Source organism: Amblyomma mixtum, chromosome 3 (assembly GCF_055824585.1).
Source record: "Amblyomma mixtum isolate Tamu chromosome 3, ASM5582458v1, whole genome shotgun sequence".
NCBI classification, from domain to species: Eukaryota; Metazoa; Arthropoda; class Arachnida; order Ixodida; family Ixodidae; genus Amblyomma; species Amblyomma mixtum.
In genome coordinates this window covers 243,567,548-243,586,177 of record NC_143014.1, presented here as the reverse complement: position 1 = coordinate 243,586,177, position 18,630 = coordinate 243,567,548, and the positions used below count along the sequence as shown (strand labels likewise).

General features: G+C 50.1%; 1 protein-coding gene across 1 annotated transcript in view; it reads right to left on the bottom strand.

The window, feature by feature from the left end:
- The window catches only part of LOC149354201 (uncharacterized), a 102,633-nt gene that overhangs the window by 64,566 nt on the left and 19,437 nt on the right, over window positions 1–18,630 (bottom strand). The window contains exon 2 of the mRNA XM_089577471.1: window positions 2,583–2,744. Coding sequence (XP_089433597.1) covers window positions 2,583–2,744 — 162 coding nt within the window. The remainder of the gene's footprint in view (window positions 1–2,582; window positions 2,745–18,630) is intronic.

The following is an 18,630-nucleotide window of genomic DNA, read 5'->3' as shown; positions in this document are numbered from 1 at the left end:
TTTGTCGGGCTCATTCAAAGCGACGATGAAGGACCGAGCGGTGAACATGGACGCGCGACAGATTTATTCGTGAATACTTATCTGAGGGGTGGTCGTGTTTGCAAACTTCCCCTCGGGCGTACATTTCCCCACGACGAAGTGAGTCGTTTACTGCGTCATATTTTACGTGACGAACGAAGCCAACAAGCAGAGCTTTGAGAAATGAAGCGTAGATAGAAGCTACATTGCATAAGTATCAGAAAAAAATAACTGTGAAATGTCAAAGGATGTTCTGCACCCTCCTCCGTGGTGCAAGGAAATTTCTGGTCAGTGCAGACAACGAAACATGTTCTTATGGTTGTTACAGAAGCAATATGGAGTTGAGCCTGGAGTGCTGGTGTCTGAGGTTACGCTTGGTTGGCCTGGTCGTGAATTACCCTGCGTATATGCAGAAATTCAAGCACATTTAAAAACCCAAAGCACAATATCCGATACGCAGCCATCACCTACTGTTGACCAGCGTGGTACCTTTCTGATCAAAGCCCACCTTACCATTATAAATACCGCGGTCGAGCAGGACCGGAGCGCCACTTTAACATCGCCGTTTCACGCGAACTGTGAGCGGCGGCGGTACACTTTAATTTATCAGCTTAAACTGCTGCAGGGTCACTACACAGTACTTGGCCTTAGACTGAGTATGTTCAAAATTAAACCGACAGAAGCCGCGCTGAGATGAATATTCTTCTTCCGGTTTTGTATTGCATCAAGCAATTGAAATGTTGCTGAAGTGTTGGTGTTCACCTCCTCGTCTGTCAAAAGATGGCGAGGAAGATTGTAGTCCTCAACGTCCCGAGCGCAGGAATAACGGCAGTCTGAAAACAGGCGTAGGAGTATTGGAATGCAGGATTCTGACTTTTTTTTTTTTCTGCTGCCTATTCAGCATAGAAAAGCACATTTTCTGAAATGTGGTGAGAAAAATATAGACCTCTCATCATGAATAGAACGTACGTTCGGGACAAATTGAGGCTGCCTCGCAATGCAGGCTTCAATCTCTCACACGTTGTTCCACCTGGAAACATATAAGATTATCGAGAAATCACCTAAATGCAGTGTGCTCACGAATGATTGAGCGATTCTGCGGAAAGAGCATCAATAAACGAAACATGCACGAAAGAAAGCAATGAACGTAGCCCGTAAAAAATGCGAGGATCGAAGAAACTCCCAGGCATTTCTGGTACATGCCTCGGGCCGAAGGAGTGACAGAGGTACTACCCGTCTGCTGACTGTGCAGAACCTTGTCATCTATCGAAAAATTAGGGCAAACACTGCTCTCTTTTCTGGGTTACAGCTAGCTGACACTGAAGGGCGAAGATAATTCGGGCAGCAACAAATTAGCATTCAAATTCGCAAAGCTGTTGAACCGTTAGTATCGTGGGTTACTGGTAAAAACATTTTACTGCTGTAAACCGGGCGTACTCTCGCTCAGGTAAAGAGTCTGAGCCAGTTCAAAGCCGTTGCTACACGCGGGACGCCTGTGCAGCTCAGCCCCTGTTTAGCTGGCTGCGCTTGTCTAGCTGTCACTGGCTGCGTTGCCAACAAACTGCGAGATAAAATGTGTGATGGCAACAAGAAAAGTGGGAATGAGACAACATGCGTTGTTGACGCGTGCCGAGCTCATGTTATCTCGTTTGAGACATTAATCCATGCACATTTTTTGCTGTTGGGTTGAAGCTGTCAGGAGACCTATGCCTATCAGTTCGATAATGGGTACCCTTTAATGATACGATAGGCTGATTGCTGCTAATCAGAGTGCACGAGAAGCCACTATAGCAACTCAACCTTCCTAAACACTCGAAATATGCACAACTCGTGATTAACTGCAGGGGATAATGAGAGCGTCTTTACAGTTGAAAACAACCGAGACGGTTTTATATTTCTTTCAAAGCAGTGTGGCCTCCAAGACGACGCTTGGGACCGGCTCTCAAACTAAGCTGCAGATGTCGTTTTGTCGCTGAGATGTTTCGTGATTTCTGAAGCAGTACCAGTTTGATATTCGTAAAAGAAGCTTGCTAAACACAAGCCTGCTACGCATAAACGTGCTTGCCAAGCAGCCTTGTGGCGATTCATGTCACAGCTATGTAAAAAAATAGACACTGCATGCTTGCTGCAATCATGCTGTGCAAGCGCCGCGATCTAAGTGAAGCGTAGCTGTCATTCTGAACATTTATTAAGGAGCTGAGTCTCTATAGTATCTCATGTAACTTTCGGTTTGGACGCACCAAAGTCTTTGCTCGATTTTAGTGTGCATGCAATGCTCGTAATGTGGACATATTGAATTGCACGGTGATCTTATAGGGGCATAAATCTTCCTCGGCATCTACATTGTTAGCCATAGAAAAGAAATAAAAAAGAAAAGAGTTGCCCGGCCAAAAATTTCAGAATAATTGCCGTGCTCACTGCCGTAATAGCACAGCAGCTCGCCGTTAAGCGCTTATTAGAGAAAATGCGTGCGGCTGAACACAGCTCGCGAAAATCTAGCGACCGAACAGACGCCAGCTGTTGTGTATATGCGAGCGAGTGTATATGAGGGCAGCGCTGCTCACCGGGCGAAAGCAGGTGGGCATCCGAAGGCGGGTAGAAGTGGAGGAAGGGCCAGAGCGGGGGCGGCTGGTCTGCCCGGAGACCGATCGGCCACAAGGGCGGCAACAGCGGGTCCAGGAGCCAGTTTCCCGGTCGGGGAAGGCCCGACAGTGTCGGCAGGCCTCCTGAGGTAGCAGGGAACGAAACAAGACAGTCCACTGTGGTTGAAACGCCGAGTGAAAACAATTTTTCTTCTTACCAGTAGATTACGCCTTGTTGAATCGTTAATGCTGTTCTTGTTAAGGCACACAGTTTTCGAATACATGAAATGCTGAACGGACAATTAATCTATCCATATATTTTTTTCCGTTTACCTATTGATTTATTCTGAAATATTACCCACGCAATCTGGGCTCAGCACAAGAGTAATAAAAAATACAAGAAAAAAAGTAAAAAGTAGTTAGCAATACTAGCAGTGAAACTGAGAAATGAGAAAGTGGCGGATAAAAATTTTCACGTGATTTGTTTGAAGAACGTGTCAGGGCAGAGGGGTTTTTTTTCGACGTAACTTTGGGAAAATAATTGTTCTTAATTAATACTTGCTCTGCCAGAGACGGGTCAGCGGTTGCTTGTAGGTATGCTGAATCCATGTCATAGTTTAATCTGAGCTCTTGCATGTCTTGGCCGAGTTATTTTAAATTCTCTATCGTGCACAGGTGAGGCGAATGATATACGAAATTCCTGCCAACCTCGGCTGGAATAGCGAGAGCAGCGGTGAGCGCCGCAGCTCGGGCGTGGCAGAGAAGAACATTAAGAGGGTTTCAAATCGGGTTAGTTGGTAGTTAACATGGTCACACATAATTGCGCTTTTGAAATGACTTGGGAAAACACAGGGACGACACAAACACTGGTGCGAAAACTATCAACTGAAGTTTATTGCGATGTGCACACATTATAAGCTTCACATGTCGGCAACGAATTCGATGAAAAAACGTATGCGTGTTATTGGAGACACTGATGGTATGTTGAGACCCGATGTGCACGAAATGAACATTAAGAGGGTTTGGGAACATTGCGCAATTTGAAACCCTCTTAATGTAAGCAGTGGAGAGCCACAAAAATACACGGCCTCGTTCCTCAGCGCATGAGTTACTGGTATCTACGAAATATACTAAATAGAAAACAAAACGCCAAATATGCGAAATAAATATATAGCATACTGGGTGGTGGCCATGCGAGAGGATTTCGGCAATCTTCCTTTCAATCTTTCAATCTTTACTCTACAGATCTCATTCGGAATCAGTGTGTGGGTCTTCGTTCGTAGCCGTTTGCTGTAGTAATGATTGCTGGCGAATTCGCGCTTTATTTAGCGCCGTATTTTCAAATCAAAGTTGGCTACGTTCACTACAACCTGTGAGATTTTTCCGTGGCATGTCTGCGCTCACGGAAATGAGCACGTTTTGCTTCGATTAACCCGACCTGGAACAAGCATCCAGGAGTCGGCCGTTACGAACGTACGAGGGATTGGTTATATGGTGACTGATGAGATCCGTTGCCGATAACAAAGATTCGATTCGAATGCATGGACGGCGGTGATGTAAACAGAGAGAGGTCCGACATGATGTCGGGAGCAGCACTTCAGGTTGCAGAGGGTCTAACTCTGGAGACTTCTGGTGCGGAGAACTGAGTCACCACAGGCGCCGCAGAGACACGGCTGCATGCATTGCTCGATGAGGTCTTGTGTCAAATACGCAATCGCTCCTTTTGGATCGGACGGCTCATGTAGAAGCGCACTATGTGGGGCCCAGTTCATTGTACTGATGCCCTAAGGGAGGGGGGATAAGTGGCCAGCAAGCCTTCGCCCAATAATTTAGAAGAACACTGCATCTCATTCAGCAATAATTTCTTCAAAGACAGCAGCGGTGGCCTATTGTTGCTTTAGCATTCTCCTGGTATGCGGGAGGCGCGTGCTTCAATGCCCAAAGATTCCGAGCACCCACCGGTGATACAATGGGTACAAGCTTTCCACTGGCTTGGTGCTGGGCGTATGTGTGGCAAATGCTTTCAAAATGGGCACTGACCTCACCTTGAGAAGACAAACACATAGCGCCATGGCACTTTTTGGTCAAAGCTGTTTTTACACCCTTAAAAAAAAAACGCATCAAATCACCACCATCATTCATAATTTCTTCAAATTCCTCCAGAGTCAGTTCTTTTTTTTTTTCTTTGTGTGAACGGTTGTTACCACCAGGCAAATGCTTGTCCGTAATGCGAACTTGTTTGCCAGCTGAGCCGATGCGTGATCATTAGGCCCAACAATTATCCCGGTTCTTCGCGGTTTCATTTCAATCGCTACAACCATTAATCCTTTGGCAACGCAATATATCAAGCTTAATACGGCGGTTTCTCAGCATCGGCAGAGACCCGGGTGGACGCGAGAGAGAAAAAATAAAGAAGGTAGGATGCGCAAGAGAGGCAACAACAAAGCTTCCAGCGTTTCGTGGCATTACAAATTCATTCGTCAGGCAAGCAGTAATAACCGCTGGACTCGGCAAAGGCGGATATAAAGCATCGCCAAGTAACAAGAACAGGATGCCACCCCCAGGAAGAGATGCACCCGCAAGGACAGCCACTCGCAATAAGCTGAGCGGTTCCTTTTTGTACGGGCTTTATACTGCTCCCGAGTCGCAGCAGCGGCGTTTTATAATAGAACGCTCGGAGGGCTTCCGGCGTGTGAGCGCATCTGTGGAATGGAAGAGCCAGGTTGACGCCGCAACCGCCGGCGTTGTGTGTGTGTGTGTGAGTCCTTCTCCTCCTCTCCTCGGAGGGGCCGGACGCAGACCGAGCTGGCCGCGCCATAAACGCGTACAGGCGCGTAGGGGGGCAGCCCGCGCTGCTGTAATGGCATTTGGAAAAAGACGATCGCAGAGAGCACGGAAGCGCGTATTGGATCTGATCAAATATTCAGCGCCATCAGAGTAAGCGCTGCCGCCACAGGAGTCGCTACGTCCGGCGTCCCAAACATTGGCCGCGGGCTCCTACGCCGACGTCTCTGTTTATCGGCGCACCGGTTCGCGCTGATAACAGATTGTCCCAGTAACAGGACGCGACGCTTTTCCAGCGGCCGCGCGCGAGAGGAAGAGTCCCCCCGCGCTCCGGCGTTGCTGAGCTGTGTGCCCCCCCTCCCGCTTGCGCACAGAGGGGGAGTCCACTTGTTTGTTCGCTAAGCTCACCGCGTGGCACGGACGCGGGCTCGACGCAAACGTTATTTTTATAATGCAGCAAATCGTTCACGACGAGCCGTCCAGCGTCGGAAAAGGTTTGCCCGCACAACGCTGTGCAGGGGCGCTTTTCTTTACACCGTCTTTCGGTCGCCTCGCGGTTCTCTTCAGTGTGGTCGTTTTCTCTCGGTGGGTCCGTCTTTCGGCATCTCCGGCTGGTGTAGCGGGGAAAAATATTTTTCTGGAAAAGAAATATGTGGTCGCAACCTGAGTGAAAGCAGTTTCCATTTCGATGCGCTCGTGCGCTGAAGGTGAGTTTTCTGCGACATCCTTGCATAAACGAATGTGATGCGTAGAAAATCTCAAATCCCTGCGCGTTTTCTGGTGTGTAACATGTCTCAGGGCTCACTGTGGGTAACGTGTTGTGGGTAACATGCGCTTTTGTTTTTCTTGCCAGATTTGTTCAGCTGCGCTTCCTGACGCTCTTTGGTTTTGGGCGAGCTAAACCGCGCATTCACTACCAAGCCAGTCTAGTATTGTCGTAACTCTAACAGACTGGCATTTTTTGTTCGCTTTTGCAGAAATGATTAGCCTTCGTTCCTGTCAGGCTCAAAATTTTTCTTGTAAATTCTTGCCCGTAAAAAAAAACAACAACAACTGTGTTTTATCTCGTCGTCAAGACAGAAAGAGGCGCAGAACGGTGGATAAGAACTGGTTAACGAATTAGTAAACAATAAAAACTGCATGACAAAACAAATTACAATACGTCAATGTTTTAGTACAAGGGTACATGGAAACTTAAAATACGCCAAAATATTTCAGCATATCTGCGAAATTAACTAAATCTTCTAAGATTGCAGTGGCACTGGCAAGGCCGTTCCATTCTTTTGCTGTTCGGATAAAGAAAGGCTGCGAAAATATTTGTTTTTGGGCAAGGGTATGACACCCGTTAACTCTTTTTGTGACGAACTGAAAACAGGCAATGTTTTGTGATGCTGGTGCTCGACGGGAGGGAATAGTAGAATCTATAAAAGAGGGCTAAAGTGGATAATTTTCGGCAGTGCTTTAATAAGGGTAAGCTGGATCGGTTCTTTAGTTCGGTTACACTAGCGTAGGACAAATAAAAGGAATAGACAAATGTAACGGCGTGATTTTGGATAGTTTCAGTGGTTTCAGAAAGGTACTCTTGATGTGGGTTCCCAACGGCAGCTGCATATTCTACTTTAGGGCATTAATGTGGTGCAGACTAATAATCTTCCAAAAAAAAAAAGAAAGAGAATCAAAATATTTTAAGCATTGTGCGCGAACCTCATCTTTGTTTGCCTATCATCATCATCATCTCCTACCGTCGTCTTCGTGGCGCACGCCATTCTTGCCAGTGGCAATCCGCCTGTGTCTTGGCCACTCCCCCGTAGTGGGTATGTGCCATTCTACTTGAGGCCAACCAACCAACCAACCAACCAATACAGCCTGCTCCTGACGCTTTCAATCTCACACGTGGTAGGTGGCTCTTGGTCCCTCTGTACCTCTCCCTAGACCTCTGAAGCTCCGTTCCGGTCCCAGTCTGGTCGGCCCACCTGCCCCGATGAGGCACATCGACTCGCGTCGCTCACAACAATCCACCGTCCATCCTCCGGCCGCCACCGGCATGTTTCCTGTCGGCCCCGATCCTACCACCGGCAGCCTATGGCCTTTGGAACCCCTACCACACCGCCGCCGGCCCAGCCGGCTAGGACGGTCAGTACCCGCCAGCGCGACTCTCCAGCTTTCGCGGGTCTTCGTGGCGACGACGTTGAATACTGGCTGCAGCAATAAGACCGCGTAAGCTCTTTGAACCGCTGGGACACTTCCGTAGAGCTTATTAATGTCTCATTTTATTTGTCTGATGTGGCCAAGACTTGGTTTTTCAACCATGAAGATTCTATTCCTGACTGGTCCCACTTCACATCGCAAATTCGCCCGATCTTTGGGACCGCCAGCGCTTGCCCTGCAGTCTACAAAAAAAAAAAAGGACACTCGCGTTCAGCTTCCAGGCGAGTTTTACGCATCCTACATTGAGGACGTGCTTGCTCTCTGCCGACGTGCGAGCAAGGCCATGCCTGAAGCCGCCCGCGTTCGCCACGTCCTGAAAGGCATTGGCTAGTTCGCTTTCACTGCACTTGCTGCCGAGAACCTTTCATCGATCCTTGACATTCGCACCACCTGCCAGCGTCTTGACGACCTGCAGTCGAACCGGATTCAAGAAACCTGGGATTCCCGCCCATCTGCTGATGCAGACTTGCGCACGCTCATTCGCTACATAATCCGCGAAGAACTCCACGGCGCCCTTTCATCGCCTGCCACCAGTTTCCCACCTCCCACTCCTGCCTCCAGTTCGCGTGACATGGTCAAGGACGAGCTGGCCTCCTTCACGCGGCCGATTAGTCAAGAGCCCCCTGTCTCTCGCTGCGCCCCGACGTATGCTGAGGTTGCTGCGGTTCCACCGTCACCTTTCCTGCCCTCCCGTTTTGAACCTGTGCAGCCCGACCTCGCAGCTATTTCTTCAAGACCTCCCGTCGCTGCTTGTATGGCGCCGCGTACACCTCGTCTCGTTTGTTTTACTGCAGAATTCCTGGTCATGTCGCACGTGTCTGCCGCCGGCGAATGCGTGACGAGCGGTCCGGTTACAGTGACCCATGACACGTCGACATGTACCCGCAGTTTCCGTACCGGCCGAAGTACGACTATCCCGATCATCGTCGCTCCCCTTCCCCGCCGCCTCCTCCTGACCGAGTCGACCTTCGAACGACCGTGCATTGCGCTGCCACTCCCCGTCATCTTTCCGTCGCTCTTCATCGCCTCTTCCCGCACCTTCTCAGCCCTCGGACCGCCGCCCGGAATACTGACTTGTGCAGTTTCCGGAGGTAAAACTACACCGCCACAACCTCCTACTAGTCCTACTGCGGCCCCGTCCAATCTGTTGTTCGGAGACGTTGAAGGATTTCTTGTGGAAGCATTACTTGATACTGGCGCCACTCTTTCCGTCATCCGCTCTGACCTGTACTTAAATTTGAAGTCCATACTCCCTACTTCGGTCCGCGTTTACGTACTGCTAATGAGGCACCGATGCACATTTCTGGACAATGTACCGCTCGGATCACTATCAACGGCATCGGCCATCACATCGAACTTGCTGTGCTCTCTTCCTCTGCTCATCAACTCATTCTCGGCTGGGATTTTCTTTCATCAGCATCCGCTGTCATTACGTGCGGCGAATCACCCGTCGAGGTTACTGAAACCGACATCTGTGACCTCTCTGACCGGACGCCTCACCCCTTGGTTACAGCCGCTGACCATGTCATATATCCTGGCTGCGCCGATGTCATTTCAGTTGTTTCCGTCCACATTGCCGATGGGGACGCCATGGCCGTAGCGAGCCCGCGCTTTCTGTCCCGAGGAGTTTTTATTGTTCCTTCACTTCTTCGTTTTTCCCATGGGTCTTCTCTCCCGGCTGCCTCAAACACTACGCCTGAGCCTATTCTTCTTCGCCAATGATCTACTGTCGCTTCAATCGCCAGCGCTAAGCCGATGACGCTTCTCTCCCTTTCCAAACACGCGCAACCAGCTTCCTCATCTGCTTCCTTTGGTGAGGCACTTTCCGCTACCATGAGCGCCGACCTCTCTTGACACCAGGCCCAAGCCTTGGCTGCCGTCTTGAAGAAGCACGCCTCCTTTGACATACATTCTGCAGTTCTGGGCCAAACAACTGCAGCCACCCATCGCATCGGAACTCACAGGCACTGGGATGGTTCGTCGCCACCCGTACCGAGTGTCTAGTTCCGAACGCAAGATTATTGAGGCTAATGTCACTGACATGCTGAATCGTCACATCATACGTCCTTCGTCCAGTCCGTGGTCCTCACCAGTCGTGTTAGTGCAGAAGAAGGATGGTCCGGTACGTTTCTGCGTCGATTATCGTGCTCTGAACAAGATAAGTCACAAGGATGTACGAGGGGGTACCCAAAAGAAACCGGACTACATTTTTTGGTCGGCAAAGCTTCTGTGGTACCGCGTTTCGCCACTAGGAGCGCATAGAACGAACATTCCAGAGTCAGTAAGCCGAGTGCCGTCGTTGAACGATGTCAGACTATTTTAGGCAGAGTTTTAGAGTGACGACGAGAGTGTGTGAATGTCGTTTTTGCAATGGCTGATTTTCATGAACAGCGTGCGCCGGTGAAATTCTGATTTTTGCTCGGTAAAAGCTGAATGGAAACTCTTTAAATATTAAGAAAGACGTACAAGGACGATGCTATGGGGACAACTCAAGTGTTCATGAATCGAATCCTGAATCAAAGCAACAATAATGCCAATGGAAAACTTCAAATTCACCTCGCCTCAAGAAAGCTCGTCAGGTGAAACCAAACCTCAAAACAATGCTGATTTGTTTTTTCGACGTGAGAGGAGTCATCCATTGAGAATTTGTTCCGCAGGGTCAGACAGTTAGCCAGGCTTTCTACGATGTTTTGAAAAGATTGGGCAACAGTGTGCGGTGGAAGCGGCCAGATTTGTGGCGGTCGGGTGACTGGTTTTTCCATCATGGCAATGCCCCTGCTCACACAGCCCTGTCTCTACGACAATTTTGGACCAAAAATGGCATGACCCCTATTTCTCAACCCTCATACTCTCCCGACCTTGCCCCGTGCTACTTTCTTTGTTTCCTAGAATGAAAAAATAGGTGAATGGAAAGCGTTTCGCTGATGTTGCTGAGGTGAAGAAAAAAACGACGGAGGCACTGTCAAGCATTACAAAAGATGAATTTAAACAATGTTTTGAAAAATGGAATGAAAGATTCGACAAGCGTATCATTGCAAGTGGGGAATACTTAGAACGAGATTGAAGGTCTGTGCTTAAAATGTGAACAAATAAGTTCAAACAAAAATAAGTCCGGTTTCTTTTGGGTACCCCCTCGTATACCCACTCCCGCGCATTGACGACACCCTTGACTGCTTACAATGAGCCGAATTTTTTTCCAGCCTCGACCTGCGATCCAGTTGCTGGCAAATCCGTATGCTTGAAGATGACAAAGAAAAGGCAGCCTTTACCACGTCAGATGGGTTATACGAATTCAACGTCATGCCTTTTGGGCTGTGCAACGCTTCTGCTACGTTCGAGCGCATCATTGATACAGTTCTCCGGGGCCTCAAATGTAAAACTTGCCTTTTTTACCTGGACGATATCATAATCTTTTCTTCGACTTTTACAGATGACCTTGAACGCCTGGATGAAGTCTTAACTGCGCTTGCAGGGGCTGGCCTTCAGCTCAATTCTAAAAAAATGTCGTTTTACCTACAAATGCATCAACATGCTTGGCCATGTCGTCAGCAAGGCTGGAATGCGAAGTGACCCCGATAAAATTGCGGCTGCTTTCCATTTCCCTGCGTCCGTCCAGTGCCAAAGAGCTTCGTGATTTTCTTGAACTGGCATCCTACATTCGTTGGATCATCCGCACTTCGCGTCTATCGCGTCGCCTCTAAACATGCTTCTCACTGCCGGAACAAATTTCCTCTGGTCTACCGATTGCGAGGCAGCGTTTGCAGAACTTAAACAAGCCCTGACCTCCGATCCTGTCCTCTGCCACTTTGATGGATCTACTTCAACAATTCTCCACACCGGCGCCAGTGGGCATGGTCCTGGCGCTGTGCTGTTGCAGCGACAAGTTTCTTCCGCATAAAAGGTCGTTCCTTGCGCGAGTCGTACACTGACTCCAGCCGAGCGTAACTACACCATCACCGAACAGGAGTGCCTCGCCATGGCCTGGGCCGTTGAAAAGTTTCGCCCCTATCTATGCGGCCGAGCCTTCACTATCGTAACACACCACCATGCTCTGTGCTGGTTGTCCTCCTTAAAGAACCTGTCTGGACGGCTCGGGCGCTAGATTCTCCGCCTCCAAGAATTTTATTTTACAGTAACATACAAAGCTGGAAAGCATAAGGACGCCGACACTGCAAGAGCGGGGGCTAGTTTGTGCTTCATACTGATCAATTCGCGCTACAAGGGACATACACACGGAAACACAAACGGACGATGCGCATATATGCGCTTCGTCCGTTTGTGTTTCCGTGTGTATGTTCCTTGTAGCGCGAATTGATCAGTACGCCGATACTTTTTCTCGTTGTCCGCTCACTTCGCCACCACCCAACCCAGGTCGCTTCCTTCGTCACCAGGCCTTCATGAGGATGAACCGCCTCATGCAGTGACAACCACCTCCATTCATTTCGTCTCTCCAACCATGCCCAGAGATCTCGTCTCCGCTCAGCTGTCCGATACTTACTGCCGAACGCTCATTGACCGCCTCACCGGTGCTACGCAGCCTCCGAATGCTCGACTGCGCCGCCAGCTCACCAATTTCACCATACAGAATGGCACGCTGCTCTGGTACAACTACAACCCTCCTGGCCCCTCCTGGGTTCCTGTCGTTCCCCGCTCCCTCCGCTCTCACCTGTTCCAAACATTCCACGGTGATCCGACCGCTGGTCACTTGGGCTTCCAGAAGGCCTACGATCGCCTTAAGAGCCGCTGCTTCTGGCCTGGCCTTTTGATCAGCGTTGCAAAATGCGTCGCCTACTGTGTTCCCTGCCAATACTAAACGGTTAGCGTCGCCTCCTGCGGACCTCCTCCAGGCCCTTTCTTGCCCATTCGCACCGTTTGAAGTTGTCGGCATCGACCTTTATGGGCCTCTGCCGTTAGCACCGGCAGATTCGTAAGGGTCGATGAGATGTAGGCCATTAATTTTAAAAACAAAAAAATGCAAAAAAACCCAAAATATTATAAGCATTGTGTGCGAACCTCACATTCATTTGTCTATATTCATAATCATCTCCCATCGTCGCCTTCGTGGCGTACGCTATTCCTGCCGGTGGCAATAAAGTCTGCTCGGGACGTCAGAATATATATGAAACGTTTCCCGTCACAGCACTACAGTATGTTGAAAAAACAATCGTTGTAGCTCCCAAAGTCATTGAGAAATAAGTTCCAGACAACCCTTACGACCGACGTGTCATTCGGCGAAGCAGTCTCGTGACGTGGAAAAGCACTATATATAGTACATTTCTCATGTCTTACTCAAGACGTTTGTTATGTGCTTTGTGTGCTCAGATTTCAGTCTTACCTTCTGTGCTTGATACCTGAACGGTCGGTGTGTCGTCGGGCTCGAGGAGCTGGTGCACAAGCTCTATCCTAAAGGCAAGCTGGTCGGATCGAACGCGCGGCTGCTGTCCGAGTCAGAAACGTCCGTCGACGTTGCGGCACAAACACGAGATGCGCTGCGATACCGCACTTGCGATGGGGCTGCTGGGCTGCCATGGTCGCTAGCGGTCACGGCGCGGCATTGGTTTCACTACGGGTTTAAAAATTGCAACCTGGCGGCTAGATAGCAGACTACATTAACACTGAACGGTTAGTCAAAACTTAATCTACGAAATAGGGCAACGTGTCCCACGACGCCGCAAGAGCTTTCATATAGGCTCTCGCATCTATCGATCACGGGTGACTGACACTCTCAGAGAGCGGTTAGGAAAATAGTTAAACACACTGCATGTGCCCGTGTAGTAGTGTTTAGCTTTAAACACTACTATACCGAAAAGAGAACGCAGGCAAAAAAAAAAAAAAACGAACGGCCGAGTGGTGTTAGGTGCCAGTTAACCAGCTGACAAGCCGTGCAGGCGTTGTTCGAATTCCTCTTATCTTACGAAGGGAAAAATTCTTTCTTTTATAGCGTATCAAAATACTATGGACGGAAATTTCTTTCGGTATCAGCGTCAAGTTCGCCGCAGTTCCGGTCCTGTTTGACTGAGATTGCAGAGAATGGGAGAATCAAAACATTTCATGGTTGAAAAAGGGACAAAATTCTTGCCTTCTTTGTCGAACCATCTTTCTTTTTTATTGTGTATAATAAGGCTGCGCAAAGTGTCGCTCATTTGTTGATTCGTTCCTTGCAGCACCAATAAATGGGAGCCTTATGACTCCTCTTTCGTTACCTTTCGTCGCTTTGCACCCGTTTCCAGCTCGTGCATGTATGATTGGCGTATATGCCGACTTCGAGAGTGGGGCATGTCCCCTGCCATAGGAGAAAACTTTAATACAGTTACAGCGCTGTGTTTAAACCTTTCCCTCATCAGTGAACTAGACTTGTAAAAAACCATGTTCTCTTTTCACAAGATTCTCGCTACTGAAACAAAAGAAGAATAATCTGACGATAACTGGGTCTATATCGCTTTCACTGGGAGCGATGTTTCTCTATTCGGAAGCCGATTGGCTGTTCGCTTATTTTTCAGAGATCCAAGAAGAAGCACGAGCAAAGGCGTAATCCGACAGCAGATTCCATCCCGACAGCAGAGCATATCCCTCATTTGCGACACACCTTCGTGTTTTGAACAACGGCGAAAAACGTAAGACAGAGGAAGAGCACACACAGTGCTCTTAGTTTTGCTATACCGCGTGCATATAGCTTGAGCACGTACCTTTCCCGAACGTGCGCTCTCCGTAACTTGGCAACAAGGCTGTTACACGTCGGCTTTGTGCCACTTATTTGCGGATCGCAATCTTGTTACTTGTGTGCGGCTCGTACTGCGGGGCCTAAGCATTGTTTCAAGGCTCTGCAGCCTCCGCCTCAATATCGAGCTCTGCCTGTCCCGTTTTTCACTTGCATTTTTTTTTTCTCTAGCGAAAGTATGCGCGATTGACGCGGAAGCCCAAAGTTTGGTGTCTATAGACAAGCCAGGATCCACGCTGCCGATCCCTCTCCTATAGAATAACGTCCCGCGACGTGTGCAAGCTCGACAAACTCGGAGCGGAATACGATGGCGCCGTAGTGAACTAGAAGGGGAAGTTCAAATCTTCGTACTTTTTATTCCGACCCCAAAGAACGAAACAAAAGGGACGAGCATTCATTTTAAATCCTACCGTCTCCGGCGCAAAAGAAGAGTGAGACATGAGCCCCGAAATTTTAAAGGGAAGCCGCAAGTAACGCAGCAAAAATATAAACGGCATAGCCGACTTCCCCAGACAAGCAGAGATTATGGAGCACAGATACGATGGTCAGGGCTCAAAGCCTTCACGCCGCTAGAAAGCGGGAAGCACTGGAAAAGAGCTGCTCTCTTTATTTTTATGATCACCTGCTTAGTTCTTTCTTTTTTTTTACGATCTTAGGAATACTCGAGTTTCTATAATGGGGAGAAAGCAAAGGGAAGTAAGGGATCGTAGGGAGCGGTGGAGCAAGAAAAGACGAAAGAAGATTTCTTCCGCCAAGAAGCGAGCTGCCAAGAATGGATGCACAATGGCACACGGCCGTAATGAAACACAGCAGTGGCAGGCATTCGGCAGTGCCAAGAAAGGGGGTGGGGGAGAGTGCGACGGCCACAAGACTGGTGGGGTGTCGAGAGAAAGAAAAAGTACTGAAAACAAAGGGGCGAAAGACAGATTGAGAGGCCGGCAAGCGCAACAGAGCACCCTCGATGCGCGCCTCAGTGCGGTGCGGTTTGGCGCGAAAACCGGCGCGCGCGAAGAGCAGTGAAACGTCGATGTGGGAGTGGGTGGCGGTGGAGCACGAAAAACAACGCAGAGAGCGAAAAGCGGCAAGGCCTGCGAAGATCGGTGGCAAACAAGGCGGAGCAGCGCTAGACCGCAAGAGAGATTGAGGGACGCGGAGCGAGACAGACGCGTGGCGAGATAGCGGCGGCGAGTTTGCTCTTCGTTCTTCTTCTTCTTCTTCCCTAGCGCCGGGGCGCCGTCGTCCCCCAGCTCGTCTGGCGCCTCGCGAGCGGCGGCGAAAATCCTCCTGTTCTGTTGTTCTCACCTCGCCGCAGAGGGCTTAAGAAGGGAGGGGAATGATTTGTCTTTGAGCTCGGGGATTCCCCCTCAGGCCACAAATTAATTGCGGTCTATGAGGAGCACCGAAGAAAAGAGAGGCGCTGGCTCTGCACTGGCAAAGGGGAGAGGGGGGGACACCGGCTGCCGCGAAGCGCTTCTCTTTTCCGCGTGTGCGTGTGTGCGCACGCCCTCCCCGGCCGATGAGAGGCCCGCCGGTTCCTCCTCGCTGGTTCCGGCGGATGGTGCTGGATTAAATTCGGCGCTCCTGGCGTACCGGCCCCGGCGGTCCGCGGCTTGCGGGAAGCAGGGCGTTAACAAGCTTATTACTCGCAGCAGATTGGTAACACGGGCGCGGACGCTTAGGTCCGATTGCGCTGCCAGCGCGGATGGGAGCCCGCCTGGCTCCGGCTGCGATCGCTCGAGGTGCTGCCGGCACTGGGCTCCTCTCGCAGCGAATGAAGCTGGCGCCAGGAAGTGCCGGGAAGCGTGCGAAGCTTGGCGGCTCCCGTTCCTTCCTTTCCTTCGTTTTCCCCTATTTCTCGACTTCTACTTTTTCTCGGTTCCGAAGCCCCAGCTTCCGCGCGCACCACGTTGCGCCTAACCCGAGAGAGTCGTTGTGGCAACGGGATTCAGATGTTCAGGGTCTCGCTGCACACATTACGCGCCTAAAGGCAGCGCGTGCACAATGTGCATTTTTTTTTGGCAAAGCGTGGGTGCCGAAGGTTTAATTATTATTGCTTCTTGAAAGCTGTACTCGGCAAAGAGACTGAGTGCCCTGGTGGACCGGAGAAGTAATAGGATTTAAGAATCTCGAAGTTTTGTGACGGTCACCTAAATGTCAGAGTATGGGTTTCTTTTCCATACTCGTGTACTGCCGCTCAAAGTGAGGTATCCACGTCTTCATCCTCGATCTTGAAGAGAATAGTCACCCACTTTATTTTTTCCTTCCACTTCGGGAGCTCGTCTTTTTAGCGTTGATTCCATCGATTCATTCACGAAGTGTATGTTGGAATACTGCACCCCACATGTGCGGCGTCTGTTAGACTTGGTCTGTGTAGATACTGCTGGGTTCACTGCCATCTGAGCTTGGCGTTAGAACAGGGCTGAAATAATTTACTGTAGTTATATACTGCTCTACTGCGCGTGTCTGGACTGTTCATTCGCTTGTAACATCAAGAATGGGGTAAATTAAGGAAAGGTGGACAACATGTCGGTTTATTTGCAAGGCATCGGATGCAAGGCAGGAATGCAGCGGCGAATAATGCTCCTCAAAGGAGGCCCTCGAGCCAATGCCGGCTCCCTTGACTTCGCGGCTGCGATGCAGCAGAGGCTAGATAGGAAAGAAATGGACATGTTCCTTTCTCCTCGCGCCTTGGGACGTAGGCTCCTCAGCACTAACGACACTAAAGCTTCTTTCCAACATCCCCCCTCCACCCCTCCGCATCCCTAGCCTGAACAATGAGCAACCCATTCCTCGCGGCACGAGGTAAAAGACCGTCTCTTCTCCTTCCTTGCCCATATAACCTCTGCTGCATGGGAACCGGTCGACGTCATTTTCATTTTTGAATTGTATCCGACTATAAATGTTGCCACACGTTTAGAAGATTCCATTTTTTGGGGCGAATCCGCCTATAAAACATTTCGTATTGGTAAAAGAGAAGCATTCTTGTACGACTTTGAAAAAAAACTTAAAAGAAAGGCGCTCGGCTTCATTGCAGTGCAGCTGAATGGAAACATTTCTGGGCCATACGCGATTCAATAAACGCTTCCCTTATGTAGCGCACAGCAAGGCGTCCACTAAAAACTATAAATGTCCAAAGGAAAATATCTTCAAAACCTTTTTGTGCTATTCACTCCGGAGTACACCGACGTCATATATTTACTCAGGAGCGCCGGCAGATGCCTCTAACGGGAATATAATATGTGCTATAGTAAGGTTGCACAGGTATACCAAAGAGCACCAAAGGTCTGCATTCACGTTTGACTTTTTTTTTTCGCAGCGGCAAAAATAGAGAGCTCGGCCGCTTCTTTCCAGCATTTCGGGTAAAAAAAGATGTTTGCAGCTAAACTTCGTTTAACGGTAATATCGAAATCCATTCTGTCACGATTGCCAAAGCAGCCTGCCCCGTGCCTGCGCCCTGCAAGCCGAGTGACGATAGAACCAGAGCAGTGTTCTCCGCCATCTCCTCAGGAATAATTTAGCGACCCCGCTCTCCATACTGCAAGTCAGAGCGCCTCCAGTAACGTAACGGTCTGCTCCTTACGAACTGCGATATCGACCAAAACAAAAGGCCGCAGAACAAAAGTAAGCGTAAGGAGCGAGTGCACAGAAGGCGAAGGAGACTGCCGTCGAAGAGGAGGGAAAGGCAAGAATGCGGCCTCTTTGCTGACCAAGGTCGCTGCACCTGCCGGTTGCGCACTTGGCGCATGCGTTGTGCACGCATTGCTTGCCCCGTCGAGAAGGGCAATATAAGGCCGGGTCACGACATGACGTCGGCGCAGGGACAGCAGCGGCAGCAGCAGGCCTTGCTCGCGAGCCGCATCCGAGACGGCCATTAAAGCGCCGGGTCGGACAAGCCAGCGTCCGTCTCGGCCGCCCTAATCGGGTTACGGCGAGGATCTCGGCGGCGCACCCTGCGACAGACTGCCACTCTCCGCGCGCGTGCACGCCGCAGTCGGGGCTCCGGACGCCGGGATTCGGAGACGCGCCTCGCATGCCCATCGCCCAAAACTAAGGGCCTGACGTGCGCTGCCGCGCTAATCTCGGCCCATTCGTTTGGCAGCCCCGCCGCCGCGCAAGCAAGCGCAGGACGGGTACGCTGCCTCGCGCGACGCTAAACGCCAGGAAGGGATGCGCTGCCGGTTAGAATACGGACTCAAAATGCCGGACTGCCAGTGGGGTGCAAGCAGTGCCAGGCAATGCCAGTGTGGTCTTGGTCTTCATGCTCCGTTTTCTCCTCGAAGTATGCTCCTTCCCGAACTTAAACCCAAAGTGCCGTGGTTC